General features: G+C 35.9%; 3 protein-coding genes across 5 annotated transcripts; 1 reads left to right on the top strand and 2 right to left on the bottom strand.

Moving 5' to 3' along the window:
• Positions 1-192: 192 nt before the first annotated feature.
• Positions 193-3,362, bottom strand: LOC114422446 (ADP-ribosylation factor-like protein 8a). 3 transcript variants are annotated; one of them, XM_028388803.1, is made up of 6 exons: positions 3,162-3,362; positions 2,253-2,334; positions 2,126-2,158; positions 1,886-2,007; positions 841-1,002; positions 193-681 (listed from the first exon to the last, which is right to left on the bottom strand). In XM_028388803.1, the coding sequence occupies exons 1-6, from the start codon at positions 3,197-3,199 to the stop codon at positions 564-566; spliced, it is 555 nt and encodes a 184-aa protein (XP_028244604.1). In that variant the 5' UTR covers positions 3,200-3,362; the 3' UTR covers positions 193-563. The 3 variants fall into 3 exon arrangements, with proteins under 3 accessions (XP_028244604.1, XP_028244622.1, XP_028244614.1); XM_028388821.1 differs by lacking the exon at positions 3,162-3,362 and adding an exon at positions 2,886-2,907; XM_028388813.1 differs by lacking the exon at positions 3,162-3,362 and adding an exon at positions 2,858-2,878.
• A 9,700-nt stretch (positions 3,363-13,062) lies between these two features.
• Positions 13,063-17,121, top strand: LOC114422440. The gene is made up of 3 exons (XM_028388790.1): positions 13,063-13,455; positions 13,985-14,600; positions 15,962-17,121. Exons 2-3 carry the CDS (start codon positions 14,046-14,048, stop codon positions 16,811-16,813), a joined length of 1,407 nt encoding a protein of 468 aa, XP_028244591.1. The 5' UTR covers positions 13,063-13,455; positions 13,985-14,045; the 3' UTR covers positions 16,814-17,121.
• Positions 17,122-19,423: 2,302 nt separating this feature from the next.
• LOC114422433 (protein SHORT-ROOT-like) lies at positions 19,424-21,734 on the bottom strand. Its single transcript, XM_028388777.1, has one exon. It carries the CDS (start codon positions 21,137-21,139, stop codon positions 19,709-19,711), a length of 1,431 nt encoding a protein of 476 aa, XP_028244578.1. The 5' UTR covers positions 21,140-21,734; the 3' UTR covers positions 19,424-19,708.
• Positions 21,735-23,783: the final 2,049 nt, after the last annotated feature.

The following is a 23,783-nucleotide window of genomic DNA, read 5'->3' as shown; positions in this document are numbered from 1 at the left end:
AAACGTCTACATTAATAAAAAGTTTGAAAATTTGAAATTCTACGATATGAAATTTTGGTATATCTTCGTTTTTATATGAAATCATTTGAGTCTTTCACATGCAAAGATAAATAATAATAAAAAAACCCAACTGACTAACCCTTCCACATAAAGAAATAAACAAAAAGTGACAGCACAAAGAACGCAGCTGAATTTGTTCATGTTTGGCAAACTCATGGAATTAGCGTAAGGACACGCGCTACTGGGTCCTTCGAAAGAATCTAATATCCAATCTAATTTACAACGATAAAAAGATCAGTTCTCATGGCAGTTCAGTGAATTTTTAATGATATAGCTACTCCTATGACACACGATATAATTTGCTCATAAAGTAACCCTTCACATGTATGTCATCCCGTTTAATTCCCTATCGGACAAGAATGATATGATATTATATTACAAAGCATCTGACAAAAGGGATGAATAAATCAATCAGCAAACGAGTTAGACATGCAAATGCCTCTAGTAAATCCAGAAAATGTTACCCGTAAATTGCATTAGAATTCAAAACAGAAAGTAGGTTCTCAGCTCTTTGATTTGGAATGCTTTACAAGCCAGTCAATAACAGAGTCGATGTTGGTCGAGTTTTTGCATGAGATCATGAAGCAGCAAACTTCCCTGTCAGTAATTGACTTCAAATCCCTGCACACCAGAAAACACTGTTCAGCACCAAAATAATATAAAACACAGAATGGAAGGAGAAAATGTAATTCTTAAACAATTTGATTCTGTAAATTTTTTACAGTAAGTTTACTTGTTAAGGCTCCAAGGCAATCAGAATAAAAGTGATATAGGGCTTACATTTGGTCGGTCAGTGCTTGTTTAGACAGAGCCTCCGCTTTGTCAATCTTGTTCCCCAATACCAGCAAAGGGATGCCACTCAATGAAGGTTTGCTCAGCAAATCATGAAGCTCACTTCTTGATATGCTAATGTTATCTGGATCGGCCGCATCAACAACATAACTGCAGAAGAGATTTGATTATGAGAACTTGCCAAGTTTCATACATTCAACTAGTGATTGCTAGCTTAAGGTGTAAATGTAGAGGGAGAAAAGGCTTCAATTCAGAAAAGGGCACATGGTCCAATTACACAGGTGCCACTGGTTCTAAGAGGCAGAGAATTCTCAGCAGCATCACAATTTTTAAAACGAACAGTGAAAATTGCTTTGGAATATAAATAACTAAGTCTTTTCAGAACTAGGCAGCAGCAAAGCATACAGAGTGAAAGTTTCAACTTTTTAACTTGTGGTCCGCACAACTCAACCATTGAAGGATAATCAAGTCTGCTTAAAGTTTCAAGAAGCTGTAACCTACTCACTTCCTTGCTGTGCAAATTGTTTTAATCATGATACACAATATTTAATTACAACTTATGGCCAAGACATATTGCTTGTAGAAGGCATTAATGAAATTAAATTGTACAGGCAACACTGCCAGGGATACATGAAGAACTTTGTTTGGGTTCATGGAAGAAAAAATAATAACTAAACTACAAATTAGCAGTTATAATTAAACAGGACTTAATCTGGGGGTACTACAAAGACAAATAAAGTATGCACTTTGATTAGAAAGAACAGATTTAGGGCTTTGGATAGACCTCAAATTGATCACTAGGCAAGATTCAAAACCATGTGGACAACATGATCGTCGTACAAAGTTGATAGCCAACACAATTCTACAAATATACATATAAATTTGTGTACATGTATGCATCGATCAGTTAAACCTGTATCAGTATATGCATCTAAAATATACTGCTATGAGAAACACGTATATGCACATGTTCATGTCTGTAGGTAGAGAAGAATCTTCAAAGTCAAAAGAAGATAAGAAGTTTGTTACATACACAATAGCAGAAACGGCACGACAGTAACGTTCCCACATGCTGCGGAACCTAGGTTGTCCTCCAAGATCCCATAACTTTATTGTAACATTCCCTTTTGTCACTTTCCTCATATTGAATCCCACCTGGAATCAGATAACAATAAATTGATCAGAATATTATTGCCCCTGATAGATAGAAAAGCCCATAAAATTGAATAAAGGAGAAAGCAATAATTAAAAGCATTTGGTGAAGTGAACTTACAGTTGGAATCATGTCCTCACTATATCCACCAGTCTATATAAACAACATAAAAGAAAATATCTGTCAGCGAGTCAATCCCAAAATTAAACAATTAAGTTGCTAAGTGAAAGCCAATTATTGAACTTACAGCAACTACATTTACAAGGGAAGTCTTCCCAGCATTCTGAAGTCCTATTAGAGATAACTCCATTTCCTGCTTGAAGAAAAGGCTGCAATCAAATTTGCAACATAGTAAGCTCATGCGCTCCAAGAAAGTGATCAACTAAGTCCAGATAATGCATAGGCATAAACATATATACAATTCAATTTCCCAAGTGTAACCTAAAACTGAAAATTTGTGTTATAAAAAAAGAAGGCAGGTTCGATTAGTGCAATCAAAAGCCATTCAAAACAGAATTAAGCTTTATTCACACAGACAAATTTGTGAGTGTTGGACAAAAAATCTAATTGGGTGATTTCCTTCCATCTCAATTGCTTCCGTCTTTTTTCACCATTTCCTTCAGCTTATTTCATTAATACCAACAAAACTCCATACTCAGTTCGTGAAGGGGGGGGACTTGATTCTTAAACAGAAATCCTCTTTGAATACAAATTTCATATCCAGTAGTTCCAGGTACTTATTCAAAATTCGGAAGGCAATAAATTCAGAATTAAAAAGAACTCATTTGAAATCAAACATTCATGAACGATATCAGAGGACGATGCATTTACAAATCGTGAAACATTACTCACAAAACAGATAAATATTTGCATTAAACACCTTCACAAGTATTGAAAGTCAACGCACGAAAACATTATACCACAAACAAACCCTCTTTCTAAACTATAAAAAAAAAAAAAAAAAATCCCTCACAGCATAACATACAGAATACACATTTCAAACCATCCACGGCATTCAAATTAAAATTAAAAAATGTACAACAATAACACACTATTACCATAAACTTTTTTTATTTCATCTTAAGGCGATGTATAAAGCAAAGACCCGGTCAATGTGAAAAAAAAAACTAAATTATTTTGGTTGAATGAAGCTTACCTGCGTAGCCAATTGAGAAAAGCTTCCCACAATCCCATTGTCTTTTCTTCAGCTCAATAATTCTGATCACAAAATTATTATTAAAAGAAAGAAAGAAATCAGATCTACGATTCCCCTCTTCCAACACAAAGCGAGAGATGCAATCCAATTCACTTTTCTCTCTTCCTCTCCTCCCTCCTTTCCCACTCTTTATAGCACTCTTATATATCAATTACAAAACACAAATTATCTTTAAATATATATTTAGGATTTTGTCAGATCCAACGGTCGAGATACTCCGCTCAATCATACCCGTTGATCACGGAGAGTCCCATAATTATGCCAAAACGTAGCGACGCAGAAGATCACTCCTCAGTTATGATCTTTATTTTGACTGACCTGTGATGGATCGCCACGAATCACTACCGCTGGATCATACCGAAGTTGATTGGGAGTAAGTGGAGGCATTCACCCAATCTCAGTTATGGCGCGTGGAAAACACAAACCAGTAGAAACTAAGCATGTGAATACGTGGAAGAGCGTGTAAATGTTTCATATACGGAAGGCAATAGTAAAAGGGAGTGAAGACGCCTCCGACAGCGAAATTATGAGTATCTTAATAACCAATCAAGGCAGGTTGCAAGCGTGACAAATGTGAGCTGGATAATGCTTAAAATAAATATAAAAAAAACTATACGAAAATATTATCTCCACATTTTCAGATATTATTATTATTATTTTTTTTTTGTCGTGATGTAGTACAAAATATTTATAAATTTCACTGGAATGTGTACTCACATTAAGATATACTAATTATCAATTTTTTTATTTTATTGTTGAATCTATTAATAAAATATTTATTTATTCTGTATCCAAGTGAATGTATTATTTGACCTATTAAAAATATAAGTCACATTTATTTGTGGAAAAATATACCTTAATTTTTTAATTTTATTAAATATTATAATTACTTAAATAATTTAATTATATGAATATTTTTAAAATAAATTTTAAATTTGTCACATTATTAATTAAAATTAATTATTTGCCTACTTTTTATTGATCCTGATAAATTATTTTTCCCCTTTATGTACTGAACTGAATGGGATATTATCTCTCTTTTATTTATCTTACAAATTTACATCTCTATAATTTCTCTCTTCTCAGCCGATAATATTATTATTTGATTCCCATCTTTGAAAGCCTACACATGTCTCCCTTACAAAGACTATTTTGCAGCAAGAGTTGAAATATTTTTTTTCTCTTATTAATCTAGTCTTGCTACATTGAAGTCTTTTCTTTCAGAAAAATGTTTTTAATCCATCACAGTTTTGCCGACACATAAGAATAATAGAATGGAATATAGTACGTATAATTCTTGTACAATTAGTATATTTGATGGAAAGAGAAAGATAATATGAAAATAAATTTATAAAATAAATAGGACAAAAATAAGTTATATATTCTTATCCAAGTGATGCTGTCCCTTTGTATTACTCACTTAAATTTTGAAATATATATCTATATATATATATATATATATATTAAATGTATGCATATTTAATTAATTAATTGATATCACAAATGGTATTTAATACTTTCAAAGTACTGATTAAGGGAGTAAATTAAATAGAGATAATATTAAAAAAAATTTATTTTATAATATTAATTTTTAAAACTTTTATTTTTTAAATCATTTAAAACATTTAATAAAATATATTTACAACTTTTTAATTAATATCCTTAAAAGACTTAGTTTGACCCAATTAATATCCGTGACTACCCAACGAAGGACTATATCTTTCCCATTTTGACGAGGAGCGGGTATATGTGAAATGGAGGACATGCAAGCATTACTTTTCCTTTTTTTTTTGTTACGTGGGTGAGGCACAAGCCCCCAACTAAAATCCGCGAGAGAAAATTAAACCAGCTGAATCAGCAAACAAAAGTAATACACAAAAAATTTCATGAATTTATAAATTCAACTATAAATTAAACCCTCTATGATGTATATAGTTCGAGCTAGGTAAAAAAAAAAGACGACCGAAGATAGAGGCAGCAAAAAGTGGGAAATAAAAAAGGGCGATGCTTAAGCTTACGGTAAAGACATGGATACTGGAACATAGCATGCATGGAGTAAACAATTAAAAGTGGTCAATATCTTGCATTTAGCGAACCAACTATTTCGGCTTCTGATTCGTTAATTACCTCCATCTCTAACATTACCATTTCTCTTTCCTTCACCATAACAAAATTTTTTGCACTAAACCATGCCACAAGCTATTCTTAACTTACCTAATAAGTCACACTTCTCACTCAAAAAGTTGTCACAATTTTGAGACACCAAATGTCATCTTTTCTCCTCTGCTAAAAAAATAATCACAAAACCGACTCTACCATGCTCAAGTCAACAAACCGCTTCTTAATTCTTCCTTTGTTCTTGTTCCTCGTTTCCATTCCTGTGTTTCAACAAAAATGTTTAGCCTCAGGGTCCCCCGTTCGTGAAAGGAACTTTAGTAGACCCGATCCTTTGAGACATTTCAAAGAGTACAATGGAGATTTTGATGTTCGAAACAAACATTATGTGGCTGTGAGTAGTTAATAGTTTCTCACTTCAACCAATTTTTTCCTACTCTATTTCTTAAACTGTACTATATTTATTTTCACTCTAGACTTAGAAAACAAATTATATATATGCTTACTACACTTTCTTTCTGATCCTTTTCAGTCTGCGGCATTTACAGGAGTCCACGGCTACGCATTTCCATGCGTCTGGTTGCTGTGTAGGTTGGCCTTGGCCATTTCCATCATAGTGAAGTGTCTATGCAGTGGCTCTGCTTCATTACCTTGTTTGGACAATTACTATCTCCACATTTCCTTCCTACTTCTCTTCTTCACCTCTCTCGCCATGTAAGTCCCTATTTCCTACACGGCGCCAAAAACTTGTTGACTCGTTGGCAAGTGTACCAAATCGTTACAAGTAGTAAAGTTCTCGGAAGTCCGAGTGTCGAATCCACAGGGACTTTGTTTGTACTTAGATTAATGCAAATCCAATTTAAAACCAAGAGATAAGAATTTAAAATAAAAGATAAAGAAAGATAGAAGATAAAGTAAAGAAAAGATAAGATATTTAAAGATAAACTTAGAAGAGAAAAGAAAAGATAAGATAAAAGAATTAAAGATAAAATTAAAAGATAAAGAAAAAGATAAAAGATAAAAAAAATAAAAGATTTAGATAAAAGATAAATTCAAGATAAAATAGTGTTAGGAACTGACTTGCCTTGTCTGCCTAGGATGTATGAGTTTATGATTTTTTCGTTACCAATTCAGGTGATTCTATCTTACCCACATCTATTCATTTACTTGCCCCTGATGCCTCACGATGACAAGCCTATTTTACCTATCTATCTCCCAAATGCCTTTGCAAAGACTCAATAGATAAAATGCATGAAGTTCTAATTCTAGATGTTTGCTTTGACGCATGGGCATAATGCAATCACTCTATGCCTAGCAATGCTTTTATTATGATATCTTTTCTTCTTGTTCTATTAGAAGTTATCCTCTCCTGAGCGTCTAACCCCTAAAACTAACTAATGCATGCATATCTTCTTTAAATCTTATTTAGAAGTTACCCTCTCCCGAGCATCTAACCCCTAACAGAATATAAATATGACTATGCAAGATAAAAACAGAAAAGAAAATAGGAAAGAAAAACCTGGTATTGCATTGATAAATAGTGAAGAGTACATCATACATCACATTGGCTTCTAGGCCTGCCAGACCCTAACTAAGGGTTTAGCCACTCATGGCCATGAGGACTTTACAATGAGAGGAGGGGTGAAAGAAAGGGAGTAAATGAAACCCCGAGGAGAGGGGGTTCTGTTGTGGTTGTCCTGTCCCTTGGACTCGCTCTCTATTTATAGCTGCTGAAGTGGGCTTTGGGCCTTCGTAGGCGCGCTTAGCGCGACACCCCGCGCTTAGCACGTGTACTTCCTAGCCCGCTTAGCCCGTGACGCGCGTATTGGGTTGGACCTTCTTCAAATTTTCTTCTTTTCTTCAATTTTTCTGCCCTTTTTGCTTGTTACACCTCCAATTTTTATATCTACACCCAAAAATTCAATTTAATTAATTTTCTAACTTTTAATCACAAATAACTGCTAAATAATTAATTTCTTGCCGATATTTGACTAATTTTCTACTATCAAAATACAATTATTTAGCAGTTATCAAAATCCCCCAAATTAAACTTTGCTTGTCCCCAAGCAAATAAAATTATTTCATTCTTAAGCAAAAAATTTCTCAAGTAAGTTCCAAGCATTCCAACACTCTCCATGACTTCAATTCCTTGATCCTCTGACTGGCCTCTTTGCATCTGTCATGATCTTAAAATAAAAGCATAAACACAAGAGCAGAAACAGGTCAATTATCTGGAATTCCAACAGGTCCGGCTTGCCTTACTTCCTTACAAAGCTGGTGTTTCTCTCTGCTCACAAGTGTCTGGTCAAGTGTTTGCAATTTTAACAACCTGTAAATAAAACTCAAGAGTTTTGTACTTCATCTCGGTTAAGGTTAGCCTTAATTACCTTCGGTGGATCACTAAGGACTTTTATGGCTTGTAATGGGGTCTGGCTAACAAAGAATCATGGTTTTTCTTGGAAATTCAAAATATAAGATTATAAGAGAGCATGCATTCCAAAAAATTTGATTTCTTGCCAAGACCTATTTCCCACTTTTAGCCCCTTTTGCCTTTAGCACTTTCCACTGACACCTCTCTTTTTCATTCTTGCCCTTTCTATTTATTATATATATATATATATATATATATATATATTATTTTATTTTTCTTTTTTCTCTTTTTTTTTCTTTTTTCAATAATAAGCATAATGACAATGGGCTCACAATTATTTAGAGGTGTTCTAGTGTGTGCTATTTCCTTGGCTACTTTACCCATTTGTTTAAAATCCCCCAAATTAAGACCTTATTATCATTTGGAACCCTACTGCTCTCTTAGAATCCTACACAAGGTCAGGAATATCAATTTCTTGGCTTAGGGTTCTACTCAGAATAAATCATTATAATTCTTTTGGCTCAATATGGGTGCAAGGGATAAAATTACGTTGGGTTGGCTTTTTGGCTGAGTGGGTAAAATAAAACAAACATGGCCTTGATCATATCCACCTTAAGTAACTAATTTTAACAGTCCAAGAATGATGCAAAACTAAAAGTTTAAAAATAGACGTTTTCTCTCACAGTTAAGGTCACACTCTCACCGGGATAAACTTAGTATTAGCGTACCAGATGTGTCTTCATTCCATCAAGCTAACCTTTCCTTTTCCGTGAATCATGTTTCATTCCTTGACCTGAGTTTTGCTTCCAAGACCAGTGTTTTCCAATGACTAGTAGCCTTTCAAGTGTTGGACCTTTCAGAACAAACTCAGAATTGCCATTTCTCAAGTTATCATGCAATTTATTTATTCACACATAAATTTAAACTACTGAAATTAAATTGCTGGAATCAAAATGCATAAAATCAAAATAAAGAAATAACACAACTATCCTAAAAGAAACAAAATGCGATTAACTAAAAGAGAGATAAAGTAAGAAATCTTGGGTTGCCTCCCAGTAAGCGCTTCTTTAACGTCATTAGCTTGACGACTCAAATGCCTTCAAGGTGGCATGAAGGTCACGTAGAACACATCTTCCTTGCATTTTCGCCTCTTAGTTAGAGACGCCATGAAACTCGTGTATTCTGGAAGTACCTTCCACATTATTGCAAGAGAAGTGGTAACGATCAAGGAAAGAATGACACTTAAGGCTTTCTCATGTTTTCCATGCCTTTCTTCCTTGACAATCAGTTGATGAGGGGTATTGACTTGGAGAATACTTTCTTGTTGAATTTCTACTTGTGAGTGCTTCTCCCATTGTTGTGCTTTCTCCTCATTTCTTTCTCTTTCTTCCTTCTTTTCTCCTTCCTTATCACACACATCTTCCTCAGTTTTCTTTTCTTCCTCTTCTCTCTCAGTGAAAATTACCTTGCAATCCTCTTTGGGCTTCATCTCAGTATTTACCGTAAAGGTTTCAGTGGGCTTTTCAGCAATTGACTCAGCTAGTTGGCCTATTTGTATCTCCAGGTTTCTGATGGCTGCATTTGTGCTCTTTTGGTGTGATCTCGTCTCCTGGATGAATGCCTTTGTCTCTTGAGTGTTTGCCCTTGTTTCTTGGATGAAGCTTAATAGCTTTTCCTCTATACTGATAGGCGGCTTCTCTCGATGACTTGGACCCTGGCTAGGATGCTGATAGGGTGAACCCCTTTGGTTGAAGTTATTACTTGGATAATATCTCCAATCGTGGTCCTGCAAAAAATTATCGCTCTGATAGAATCCTGGTGGTCCTCTTTGATGGAATCCTTGATGATTATGACTGCCCATGTAGTTAACTTCATTGGATGCATCATCTTGGACCATGCATAAGCCTGACGCATGTGTTCCTCCACATATGTGACATCCCCTTACCTGCATAATAGAAGAGTGAGAAGGACTTACCGCTTGTAGTTGCTGTGGAAGCTTGTTGAGGGTCTCTGTCAGGGCTTCTAATTGTTGGGACAACAACTTCTTTTGAGCCAAGATTGCATCTTGAGTGGTGAGTTCTAGAAGGCTTCTCTTTGTTGGTGCATATGTGTGATCACGAAGAATGGCGTGATCACTAGCTGCCATGTTTTCTATGAGTTCCATTGCCTCCTCCGGTGTCTTTAGCTTGATCTTCCCTCCTGCGGATGCATCTAGTAATTGCTTTGATTATGGTCGCAGGCCATCTATGAAGATGCTTAGTTGCACCGGTTCACTGTACCCATGTGTAGGCGTCTTCCTGAGTAACCCATGAAAGCGATCGAGTGCCTCGCTGAGGGATTCATCTGGAAATTGATGGAATGAAGAAATTTCCATCTTCCCTTCAGTGGTCTTTGACTCTGGGAAATACTTCTTCAAGAACTTCTCCACTACCTCGTCCCATGTCCGCAGGCTATTCCCCTTAAATGAGCGAAGCCATATTTTTGCTTCCCCTGCTAGTGAAAAAGAGAAAAGATTGAGGCGTGTTGCATTTTCAGGAACTCCAGCTATCTTCACCATGTTGCAAATGTCGATGTATGTGGCCAGGTGTGCGTATGGATCTTCACTTGGTAGGCCGTGAAATAGATTCCCTTGAATCAGCTGGATCAAGGAATATGGATATGAGAAGTTGGCCGCCTGCACCTCTGGTCTGGCTATGTTGGTGAAGTATTGAGGTATAATAGGACTAGAGTAATCCTCTAGCGTCATCCTCTTTGGACGATCTTCTGCCATGCTGCGTTCTTTAAAGAAGGAATGTGCACTGTTCACAAAAGAAACAACTACCGTGCACGTTATCACAGAATAAAAATTAAACTTAAATATCTTTTTTTTTTAATTTTTAATTTTTAATTTTTTTTAAAAAAAAGAATAAAGAGAAAAAATTGAAAAATAAAATGAAGCAACTAAAAAAAATAATAGAAAAAAGAAAGTAAAAATAAAAAATAAAAGTGAAAACTAATTGCTTAAAAATTGGAATATACAAATAATCAAGTACGAAAAACAAAGTCCCCGGCAACGGCGCCAAAAACTTGTTGACTCGTTGGCAAGTGTACCAAATCGTTACAAGTAGTAAAGTTCTCGGAAGTCCGAGTGTCGAATCCACAGGGACTTTGTTTGTACTTAGATTAATGCAAATCCAATTTAAAACCAAGAGATAAGAATTTAAAATAAAAGATAAAGAAAGATAGAAGATAAAGTAAAGAAAAGATAAGATATTTAAAGATAAACTTAGAAGAGAAAAGAAAAGATAAGATAAAAGAATTAAAGATAAAATTAAAAGATAAAGAAAAAGATAAAAGATAAAAAAAATAAAAGATTTAGATAAAAGATAAATTCAAGATAAAATAGTGTTAGGAACTGACTTGCCTTGTCTGCCTAGGATGTATGAGTTTATGATTTTTTCGTTACCAATTCAGGTGATTCTATCTTACCCACATCTATTCATTTACTTGCCCCTGATGCCTCACGATGACAAGTCTATTTTACCTATCTATCTCCCAAATGCCTTTGCAAAGACTCAATAGATAAAATGCATGAAGTTCTAATTCTAGATGTTTACTAAACACTGTTGCATGTACGTCTAATACTTATGGTAGAGGTATCAACTTTTGCTAATTTAGATGGTAATAAATTTGATATTAAGCAAAATTTTAGATTTAAATATTGTTTAGTACACGAAATATTTTTTTTTTCCTTTTAAGTGGATTCATCTTACTAAACTTAGAGGTTTTTTTGGGTAATATTGTCTTTTTAAAAAAAATTATCTAGTATAAAAGATTTGATTGCTCATTTTTAGTATACTTTTCTCACTCAATCACATTTTTCTTCTTTATAAAACTTAAACTCGAGACGTGTTTAAGAAAATATTGTCTGAAGGTGTATATTTTTTTACATACAAATTAATAATAAGTGATTATTAAAATACATTATTATTGCCATTAAAATTCCAGTTGATTTTTCTATATATGGAGTGTGTTTTGAAATTCATAAAACTACAAAGCAAAATTGTAATCAATTCCCAAAAAAGAAAAGCTTAGAGTGTCTTTGTTTATTTATAAGTGATTCATGTAAGGGATTTAAGATTCCTTACCAAAGGATGTTGTAGTATTCACTCATGCTACAACTTGGTTAAAGGCTTAATGTTATTCATTAGTATGTAAAATGCCAATTTTTAGCTTTTTAATTATTAGTAGCTTATAAGCTTCAGCTAATTTATTAGTTAATTTGATAAGACATACCCAATTGTAAGGATCTTTCATTTTATAGCTTATTTGTTTAAGATATGTGTCATTGTTATTAGAATAATTTGTCGTCATAAATAAATCTTTCAAATTTTTTCAATAAAAAATGAGTGATTAAAATGAACCCATAAATATTGAATCAACCATAGATAAGGAAGAAAAAAAATATCATAATTAGTAGTCGTTACAATTTAAATGATTAACAACAAAATTATTAATATTATGATTATTATCAAAGATTAATCAACAAGTGAAATGACTTAGGCTTTTTTTTTTTTAAAAAAAAAAAAGTCAAATGACCTACACAATTTCACGTGGAATGTGCGTTTCCAACCAATACTAAAAAGTCATTATGAGACAGTCATACATTTTTTAATTACGAGAATGAAACAACATTGAAAATAGTATATGTACTGTGATTTATTACTAACGGTCTCCTAATGAACAAGTTACAATACTTTCGGGAGAAATTCGTGTCTAAATTCCCTGAACACCAGTATCATTTAATCTAAGGTCATCCCCCAAAGTGGAAAAATAATCACTTGTGGGTAGTTTGACTAATTTCACCCATTGTATTTTTATTTTTAAAAAAAACCTAGCAGTACTATTTTATGTTGCTTCGCAAGACTTCACTTAAATCTAAATCAAAGCAAAGGAAGCCCATATCAGAGTAATAAGAAAGCGAGTCTCTTTTTTAAATTTTCTGTAACAACTAATTAATGCTTAACACCTATGTTAATGCTATTTTCACATAACAACGTCTCAGCATAACAAATTTTAAACCCAAAGTCCATTTTATTGACCATTAGTTGTATTTCATAATTGGATTAAGAGTAATAAAATCTGATTAAGAAGGAAAGAAAATCGTGTTATCGTGTTATCACACCACATAAAAGTTAAAAGAAGAGTTGTGTTAGATCGCCAATCATTATCACCGTTTGCCCCAAGATTATTATTAAATAAAGTGGATTGAAATGCCGAGGTGTCGCTAAATGTCGTGGTCTTATTGGGCATGAAACCGTAAAAATCTAGTTTATCACGAACATAGGCATAGCATAGAAGCGTTCCGTATCTGAGACAAGTCAACAGAACAGAACATAGAAAGAAAGGAGAAAAAGGAGTAGCAAATAGAACAAACAAGTTAAAGAGATGGTCACATTTATGGTAAAAGAGATGTTCTAAAACTATTTAATTTGGCTGGGGTCGGTACCAAAACAAAAGCCACAGTGAAGACACCTTTGGACTTTGGTTGCAAATCTCTGTCATAACCTCAAACTCAGATCCAAACTGCATTGGAACTTAACTACCCTTACCCAACATCATCTCATTCATTTCTCTCTCTTTCTTCGTTTTTGGACTTAGCTTAGTTCGGTGACCCCCAAAAGCCATCAACGAAACCGCATGTCGGGGAATTCTTCTCATTCCATAGTTCGAGTGGTACCAGATGAGACTCTTCACTTTTGTTCAGAGGTTGCTAATCATTCCGTTGCTTTTATTATTATGCACCTATTAGGTTTTGGTTCTTCTTAGAGTCTGCATAGTATTTTGGTGTGAGATGTGTTGTGGGATTGCTTAATGGATCTGACACATGAGGGTTGGACCTGAAGATTAAGATGAAGATTTGATGGTAGTTATTAATATTTAGCTACCCAGTAGGGTAAAGATAGTGGTTTCAATTACCTCTGGCAAACCTGGAAGGGTGGGTAATTTATTATAACCAATCAAGCGTTGAAACTGGTTTCACTTTAATTTTGTGATTGCAATATGTGTAAAATTCATGAAACTGAAAAGGAGATAAAATGGTGCCCACCAGGGGATAATATTCATAAACTGATTTTGATTTATGAAATTCTTAGCGTGTAGGGGATAAAGTGAGAAACCCAATTAGTCAATATTTAGTGTCATCATTAGCAGTTTCATTTTAAGCTGATTTTGGTTTATGAAATTCTTAGCATGTTGGGAAATTATGTTTGTGACTTCTATTTGGTCATGTTATCAGGTTTCCATAGGTTGCATTTGGTTAATTGCAGCATTCTCTTGAAGATAAAAAGGAAGAGAAAATGAGGATGAGGAACAAATACAGGAAACCAACAACTTTACGTTGCAATGCAGGGAGCAGATGTTCAACGTCTGTTGTGGTATTGAGCTTGTTAGGATGCTTATATTTGCTTCATTTTTATACCCTTATTCATCACAGAGATAGAAATGGTGAAGAGTCTCTATTGCGTATTAGTAATCATCCCCAATTCCGTGAACTTCAAGAAGTGGAAGAGGAAGATGTTCAAATCCCCCCACCAAGGGGAAAGAGGTCCCCTCGGGCAGCAAAACGCAGACCTAAACGGACAACCACGCTGATTGATGAATTCTTGGACGAAAATTCCCAACTTAGACATGTGTTTTTTCCTGGTAAAAAAATAGCTATAGATCCAATGCAGACTGCTGTGAACGAAAGTTATTACTACTACCCTGGGAGAATTTGGTTAGATACCGATGGAAATCCTATTCAAGCCCATGGAGGGGGCATTATATATGATAAAAGATCAAGAACATACTATTGGTATGGTGAATATAAAGATGGCCCTACCTACCAAATTCACAAGAAAGGAGCTGCTCGGGTAATTCATTTTGTTTGTAAGTTAATAATTGTCATCATTGCTGTAGGACTTCATGTAGCTTAATTTTGACTATTATAATTTATAAACATTTAATGGTTGTGAAAATGGCTGCCATCTTTTCATATAAGTGCAATGTTTACATGGTTTCATCTTTTGCTTATTTTGAAAAAGAAAAATCATAAGACTACCTGGTTAGCAAGAACTCAGTAGATTAGAGATGCATGCTTGATTCTCATATCTGCATTATCCTTCTTTGCATCCTATAGCTTATTTAGAGATGCATTTAATTTGTGTTAAATTATTGAAGGTACTGCATCTTCGAATCTATTTTAAGCAATTTCTGCATCTTTAGGTTCTGAACATTCTTAATATCATCCTGAATAGTTGAATTCTTTGGCAGAGAAATGTAATATGTTTCAAAGGTCTCATTTTGTCTTTAATATGCTAAAATTTGGCATAAAATTTCCATATTATTGTTAGTCTATGAAAAAGGGATATATAATTGACCTTCCATTTGGACAGATGGAGATATTAGCAATGTCTTAACCTTCTGCTACCACTGAAATTGCATAAGTTCATTGTTGTTTTCACCCTTCCGATGCTCAGAAATCCAATGGCTATTTGTTGAAAGCCTCTTAGAAATCCACTGATTATAAGGTCTTATCACTGAACAATTTTTTTTTCTGCAATTTGGTAATCCTAGAAAGTTTCTCCTAAATAGTCCAATTTCTCCTAGTTATTAAGTGAGCCAGAGAAATTTACATTTCTTCTGTATTCAAAAACAAAGAAATGAAATGATCCTGACTTTTTACCTTCTACACGGGTGTTCTTGCTTACCTCATCCAGTTGGTTAGACTTTAAGTGATGGCAAGAGTCAGGGAAATTTCTTTTACATGACTCAGCATGTTAATGGACATATCCATCTGGTGAGCTAGCAAGTTTACAAGTGGAGTGGCTGAGGGAAATTTTTTGTATCAGTGTCTGAATAACTTGAGCAAAATATTGTATCACTAGTGAGCTTGCATGTAGAATGTTTTATTTTCCATGCCCAAATAGATACTGATGATATGGTTAGAGAGCACAAGGTATTTTATGAAAAGTAAACTTGTTTCTCTTTAAATTAGTATGTTCTTTTAATTACTTGCATATTTTGAAACAATAACTTTCCATACTCTTGCAGTTAAAGTAATGGTTTTGCTCCATGTTATGAGCCCATTATCTTGCTGTGGTAACCTCGTGTTCCAGTAGCTACCAAAGGAATACTTTTTTCTTTAATATATATTTTTCTACCAACCTTGCATATTTACTTAGATCCATAACATTGTCTCTGAACTAAGTTGTTATATCTCTTTATCCACCAGGTGGACATTATTGGAGTTGGTTGCTATTCTTCTAAGGATTTGTGGACCTGGAAACACAAGGGGATTGTATTAGCGGCAGAGGAAACAGATGAAACCCATGACCTGCACATGTCTAATGTGCTTGAGCGACCAAAAGTGATTTACAATGAGAGGACTGGAAAGTATGTGATGTGGATGCATATTGATGATGCCAACTATACCAAAGCGGCTGTTGGAGTAGCAGTCAGTGACACACCTGATGGGCCATTTGATTATCTTGGTAGCCAAAGACCCCATGGATATGAAAGCAGGGATATGACAGTTTTCAAAGACGACGATGGTGTGGCATATCTAATCTACTCCTCTGAAGACAATAGTGAACTGCACATGGGACCCCTTACTGAAGATTATCTCAACGTGACATCTGTCATGAGAAGGATTCTGGTGGGACAGCATAGAGAAGCACCAGCTTTGTTCAAGTATCAGGGCACATATTACATGATCACGTCAGCCTGCACTGGATGGGTCCCAAATGAGGCATTGGCTCATGCAGCTGAGTCTATTTTGGGGCCTTGGGAAACAGTTGGAAATCCCTGTATTGGAGGAAACAAAATGTTTAGGCTTACAACCTTCTTTGCTCAGAGCACTTTTGTGCTTCCTCTACCTGGCTTCCCGGGTTCATTTATTTTCATGGCCGATCGGTGGAATCCGGCCGACTTAAAAGACTCCAGATATGTATGGTTGCCTTTGATAGTAGCAGGACCTGTTGATCAGCCTCTTGAGTACAGTTTTGAATTTCCATTGTGGTCAAGAGTGTCTATCTATTGGCACCGAAAATGGAGACTGCCTCACGGCTGGAACGGCTTCAAATAATGTAGCTTCCCTTTGTACATTGTAATATACAAAGATTTGGTATACGGTTATATATCTTACCGTGTTGCATGCCAAGCACTAGTTGAGAAAGCTCACTGCTTGAGGAATCGGACATAGAAACCTAAGTCTCAATAGTATGCCACCTTTAATTTAGGATAAGCTGAGATTAGTTTGAGGGAGCGCGTGCAAACCGAGAAAGATTATCCACTTGATTGGAATTTTTCTAATAATCCAGCATTGTTTGTCAGTTGTGTAACGACATCATGTAATTAATTGTTAGCTATGTAAATGATTCTTTCATGTGTGTACTTTTTTACTATTCTACTCTCTAGTCTACGTTGGTACCTTGGCTACCTGCTTGGAATTGCTTCACGTGCATAGATGTGGAGGTGATAAATTGGTTATTTAATGGCATCATGTCTCATGAGCTTACTAACCCATCAACTTGGGATCCAATTCGGTTTCTTCGGATCGGGAAGAAATTTTGGATGAAAATAGAACCATCTGGTCCATCTCTCAATCGTTTTGCGGATGGATGAGGTAAACTTGTGTGCCTACTATGCGGCAAATAATAATAAGCGCCACATGAAGGCCGAATTTTGGGCCCAGTTCTGTAGCGATTCTAATAACTGGCCCTAACCTGTTACTCTATCATCTGGTGTGGGCTCTGAAATTGGATAAAACCACCATCTCAGGCTAGCCCAAAGGTAGCGGAAAAAAAAAAAGTCTAGGAGGCACTGTGGATACCATAAATCCATTTAACTTTAATTACAAGTTTGGTGCTCATTTTCTTTCTTATTCAGGAGGGAGAGGAACTATAGATAGATACCGTAATTGTGTTTAATTTTAATTGCAAGATTGGTCTTCATTTTCTCTCTTATTCATTATTTTTACTAGCTTTTCCTATTATGTAATCAGAAAAATATTGTCTTCCATTATTGTCGGAAGGAGGAACATTTTTAAGAAGGAAACGGATGAATACGGAGAGACAGGGATCCTGTAGTACTATGGGTTTGAAATTAATACACTGGAGTTAGCATTCTACATGAACTTGGCCCCATTAAAATATAAATACATCAGCTTGTCGTTGTCATTGCTATAGAAAAGGATACAAAAGCTTAAACCTGCAGAAGAAGGTATGGGCCAGCATCAAAGTCCTTTAATAAAAAACCAAAAGCAAGCAGCTATAAATGTTTTGAATTTAAATCAAGGGTGGGAAAAGATGCAAAAAGAGTGGAGTGTGGATATGTTAACGTGGAGGGGGCAAGTCTCATCAGAAGTTCAAGATGTGCAACCCTAAAAAGATGAACCCACTATTCATATTATTTCCTTTTCATTGTTTATGTACTTACCAATTTATTGGCTTTCTTAGGAAAAAGGAGTCTCTTATGAGTCCCCCCTTATCTTTCTTTCCTCCATGAAAGAGCTCAGGGTTTTGTGGGGGCCATACAGAGGGTAAAGTTAAAACAGGTGCCATACACAAAGATGATAGATATAGTTTTATGCTCATAAGAGAGAGAGAGAGAGAGAGTGTGGGAGAAATTAAAAAAGAACAAGACCATTTCAAAGACAGCGTGTGCTGGCCACTAAAACCTTTAGCCCACTAATGACTATACATCTATACGCCTTTTAATGATATTCCCAAGCATTTACTCAACTTGGTGGCCGTCCTAAGATTCTATTGCCCATAAACTAGATAACGACCTCATTTTATGTACGTTTATGAATGTTCATCTACTTTTTCCTTAAACTTGTAATATAGTTAAAGCTGATATCATCTTCATACGCCAAAATACTAAATCCTATTTCTTTTGGACCTAATTGAGAGTACGAATTAAATTGTAATGGTAGGGTCGGTTAGGCAAAACTACTGTTGATGATCTTAAATATATTGTAAAATACAAGATTGTCAGAGCATTGTCTTTCTTAATTATGTTTTATGCCTTGATGATGGTTAGTTAGTTAACGTACAAACAATTATGCTTCTATCTCTGGTCAAATCTGGACCTGAACCAAGCTTTAGATAATATATATATATATTTCAAATGATCAACTACCACCCACTTGAACCTACAAATTTGGAATGCGACAATTAGTTATATTTTAGCCTAATAAACTAAGAATATGTTATTAAAACCAAAATAAAATAACAAATACTTGAGAGAATATACATGGAATTTCCCAATCATTGACAATTCATTAATATTTTTCTTAGCTGTTGAAAAGGTCACGCAAGAAGAAAAAAAATAGCTGGAAATGGTCCCAGATTTAAGGAGATAAGTAAAATAAAAAAGAAGAAAAAATAAATGTATGTGATGATCAGTCAACAACTGTAATTTCTTTTTTTTTAATGAAGAAAAAACAAGTTCAACATAACACTAGGATATATATAACTCATTTAAATGTATCTTTTTTATATAGTTAAAACTAAATTCAATGATTTTTTTTTATCATTGCATAATATCAATGAATCTTTTTCCCAATCCATATATAACAGTGTTCAAGTGAAACCAAAGCCGTTGCAATTAATTCATACATAGATATAAACCGAAATGTCAAAACTTCATAAAGCCATATAAACTATATATACAATACTTCATAAACCAAAAGTATAAAAAAACGAAATCTGAAAAAAAAAGTTAGCAATGAAAATCAATTTACTTGATGATGATTCCTTTTTGAATAATACAGGCAAATCCCCTTCCTCCTATCATCCTCATACCCTCCAATTAATCCCATTGTCTTACGTACCAAACTTGAAAGTTGAAACAGCAAAAGAAAAACCATTAATTAATTACCTTAAAAGAAAAAAGAAAAAAAAGAAGGCTCGGCGTTGGGCACGTGGGAATCAGTCCCTCAACTCCTTACTCACGTCAAGTCATTCTCCTCTAGTCTCTACGTCAAGGCCCTCCATGCACTGGCCCACACCACCGGCTGCTCCTTCCACGTCAGGAATATTCCGGCGTCGGAGCACTGTGTCATTGCCCACCCCTCCCTATACCTCCTCAGCAACGCCTTCACATCATCGCAAACCTCTTCGCTAAACGCCACCGTATTTAACCCCCCTCCATGCATCCTCCTCGCCCACCGCGCCGCCGTCTCTCGCCGCTCCACCGACTCCGCCGCCGAACACGCCACTAGGTCCACCACCGCCTTCCCCGCCGCCCTCTCCAGCAACAACCTCTCGTTGCTCGTCCGCGGAAAACTCTCGTCCAACGCCTCAAAGTAAACCCTAAACCACCTCAAACACTCTTCGAACCCTTTCACAAACTCAAACCCCTCCAATCCCACGTCCAAATCAGCCTCCTCCTCCACCAGCGTGACGATCCTCGGTTTCAACCTCCTCAAGGAAGATATCACCGCGTCACGGTGGTTCCCCACGGCGGCGATCGAATGCAAGGTGTTGACGCAGTTAATCGCCAAGGCCTCGTCTTCTTTAATGTCCAACATGCTGAAATCCAAGTCAGAGAGTTGACCTACGTGATGAACGACGTTGAATTTAAAGGGCACGCCCATGAGTCTGGCGAATTTCTCCATTCTGGCGCCGATTTCCTTCATGAGTTTCTGAGCGGTGGCGTCAGCGGTGACGACGGAGGTTAAACGGAGGTGCGGAGTGTCGTCATTTCGAGTGGCCAAGGCTTCGAAGAGGGTTGGCCATTGGGTGCAATAGGTGTTGCTGATGTCAATTATGTGTAGTTTGGGCTCGCCTTCCAAGGCTTCCAAGATGGCGCCATTGGACGCCACGTGGCCGAAGGTTGTCCAGGGACTCACCTCCTGGAACTTGAGCACCGTCTTGCGGGTCGATTCGAAGGAGCATGTTTTCTCCGAGGCCGAAGCTAAGGTTCGGTAGGTTCGGTCCCCGGCTTGGGAGATGCGGCTGAAGAAGGCTTGGAGGAAGTACGAGGCCAGTTTCTGGTCGGTGTCGCCGTAGGGGGAGCTTAGCTCGTTTAGCATCCACATGAGTTGTTGGAGGCGCGTGGTGTTCTTGTCGGCCACGGCCCGTGCGGTTTCGAGGAGGATGTCCTGGGCCCACTTGCCGGAGAATTCAAAGTCGCAGGGAGTGGGGGAGAAGGAGTGGTGGATGGTGGTAGTGGAGGGAGGGTGGGGTTGATAGGGACAATAGTGCTTGGAAGAAGACGAGGATAGGTCTTCTTCATCCATGAAAAAGTTGAAGCATTCTTCGTCTTCTTGTGGGTAGGGATAGTTTTGTTGTTGTCTGGAGGATCGAGAGCTGCTGCTTGTGGTGGAGTTGTTGAGGGATTGATCGTGATCGGGTTGGTGTTGGTGTTGGAAACTACTCACTACCCTAAACAACGTGGTATCCATTTAGGTTTATTAACCTTTGACTCGCATGGGATGGCCACGTCCCAGCGCAAGCAAGCAAAGAATGAAAATGGACGTAACGTGTTTTTAACGGTGGGAATCGGCCTGTCGCGGTGGAATTGGAAATTTCGAATGGGATCACTTTATTCTATTCCATTATACTTACCTTACTACTATATATGTAGTACAAAATTAATTATATATGTCGGTTAAATTTTTGAGGTGGAAATAAAGAAAAATGTAATCGAGTTGTGTAGTGTAGCGGTAATTGATTTAAATTGTGGTATGCTAGCTATCTTCTCCTTTTTGTGGAATCGATGTGCGGGGGGAAGGGAAGTGGGGTTGGGTTTCTTTTCTAGGTTATTCTTTTATTGGAGGGTGGCTTCTTTATTGAAAAATAAAAATAATATATATGGATGGCTATGGAGAGAGGAGAGGGGATTGACTGAGAAGTGTGAATGACTTGGTAGTAATGTAATGTAGTGTATAGGGGTTGTGGCCTAGCTGATGCTTAGAATAGAATGCTGTCTGACAAAAGATGAAAAATAACAAAGTGTGAGCAAAAAAGGTTGGGAGAAGAGATCCTTTTCATTGTTTGAGAGAGAAATTTACAAGTATTTGATGAGTGGGAGCAGGCGTGCCAAACTGCCAATTGGGTATAGAGAGAGAGAGAGAAGAGTAAAGCTGCCGGCGTGAATCATCTTCATCAAACCCACTATCTACTTCTCTCATCAGCAAAACGCACTCATGCTCCTTGTTGCCTCCTAATCCCTCTCCAAACACTGCCAAAATTCCCACCAACTTTTTTCTTTTTCTATACACCATTTTACATAATCCCACACATCATTATGTCATTTCTAACATTAATATTGTTATCTTCTAATACCAAAATGCACTCCTTCTCTAATTTCTAGGGCATGCCTTCTTACTTTATCTGCTCTAGCTCGTGTTAATTGGATCGATATAATTGGATTATAACTTATAGGTATACGCACTAATCACCACCCAAACTCTAGTCTAGGCCATTTCTTTTAACTTTAAAGAACAACCCAGTTAACCATTTCTCTCATCATCCTTTGTCCTAGTCCTCAAATATTTATATATATACTGATGGCTAACAAAAACTCTGCTTAACTTTTCGTTGGTCTCACTCAGCCTACAGCCCCTTAATCCTTGTTAGATTAGAATAAATTACTTCCCCATTTGTGGCCCAAGCTACCCTCATTACAAATTGACGTCCCAATTAATTATTTTATAAACCACGTCTGCGATTATCGTATATATTGTTCGGAGGGTGGCTTCGGTATGTCCACGTTTGCTTCTTTAATTTAATTACACATTATAATTATCATTATTAGACAACGCGTTTGCCGTGTAAATGTGTAACTAGTTTTTCTTAATTATACCAATTGATTATTGAGTGAAGGTAATCTTGTTCGAAAAGGTGCACGGGTTCTTTAATTTGTTTTTCTTCTTCAATCATTAGGAAAAATTCACTTTATATATTGATCTCTTAGCTTATTTACATCATTTTATAGTAGGCTTCCAAGTTGTACGCTATTTATTTCTTCTTCTAAGCCATTAATCCCCGATAAGATGAGACAAGTTATTAGTCATGCATGCTGAAATCCATAGATATAAATGGGAAAATGAGTTTCAACAAGCTTTTCCTTTTTCTTTTTTTTTCCTCTCCCTTTTCTTCTTTTCCCTAGTTGACGTGGTGGACTGGTTGGTGGGAGAGTGATCCATATAGTTTTTGCTTTCATCCTCAACCATGAGAGTGAGAACTTCCAAATTTGCACCAATCACCAGAAATATATATATATATATATAAATTTGAGATATATATATCTCAAATTTTTTAAATGAAGTGTTGAATTTTTGTCAACATATTTTTAATAAGAAGTATCAACTGATTTTGTTGATGATTATTTTTTTATCAATAAATCTCAAATTCAACACTTCATTTAAAACAACAACATGATGGTTATAGTTGTTGAATTTAACAACAAAAATATTAACAGCTGAATACCCTCCTCTGCGCTGCCAACAAATAAAATAACAAAGCAAATAAAACAAGGCATAGACGTGTACCGCTTAATTGGCGGCTTTTATCCTTTCTTTTCCTTTTGTTAAGGTGAGCCTCATATCCATTTTGTTTATTTTAATAACTGTTACATTTGTAAGAAAGAAAGGCTATAGTTGGTATGTCACTGCCTCAATTATAATACTAGTTCATTTTCGTTTGGACTGTAGCGCGCGCATATATATATATATAAAGTTGTCATTATACGTCATTTTCATAAATTGTAATTTACTTCTTTCTTTTTTATAAGTATATTAAGTATAAAATTAAACCTTATAAATAGAGCAAATGAGGTAAAAGAAAAAAGAAAGCTCTATTTATAAAGTGATGTTATTTTACTTTACTCTTTAAAAAATAGCAGCTGTTCTTTTTATTCTTTTGAAAGATGAATTTCATGGTGTATTGATATTGTTCTGTTGTTGCATGAGTGTAACACATGCGGCGCACTCTGCACCGCTGTTTTCAAATCTCATTAACAAAGAGAAAACAAGGTATGAAATGTGACAATTACTACTCAAGGAACCCGTGCAACGCACGGGCATTGTTCTAAATATCTTACAA

Source organism: Glycine soja, chromosome 1, assembly GCF_004193775.1.
Source record: "Glycine soja cultivar W05 chromosome 1, ASM419377v2, whole genome shotgun sequence".
Lineage (NCBI taxonomy): Eukaryota > Viridiplantae > Streptophyta > Magnoliopsida > Fabales > Fabaceae > Glycine > Glycine soja.
The sequence above is the reverse complement of the archived record's forward strand: the minus strand, read 5'-3'. Positions and strand labels throughout refer to the sequence as shown.

Excerpts from the sequence above, each read along its gene's own strand:
- LOC114422446 (XM_028388803.1), bottom strand. The coding sequence starts at position 3,199 with ATGGGATTGTGGGAAGCTTTTCTCAATTGGCTACGCAG. Across the intron at positions 1,003-1,885 it reads CGTGCCGTTTCTGCTATTGT|TTATGTTGTTGATGCGGCCG; the intron begins GTATGTAACAAA and ends TCTCTTCTGCAG. Across the intron at positions 682-840 it reads CAAGCACTGACCGACCAAAT|GGATTTGAAGTCAATTACTG; the intron begins GTAAGCCCTATA and ends TCTGGTGTGCAG.
- LOC114422440 (XM_028388790.1), top strand. The coding sequence starts at position 14,046 with ATGAGGATGAGGAACAAATACAGGAAACCAACAACTTTACGTTGCAAT. Across the intron at positions 14,601-15,961 it reads ACAAGAAAGGAGCTGCTCGG|GTGGACATTATTGGAGTTGG; the intron begins GTAATTCATTTT and ends TTTATCCACCAG.
- LOC114422433 (XM_028388777.1), bottom strand. The coding sequence starts at position 21,139 with ATGGATACCACGTTGTTTAGGGTAGTGAGTAGTTTCCAACACCAACAC.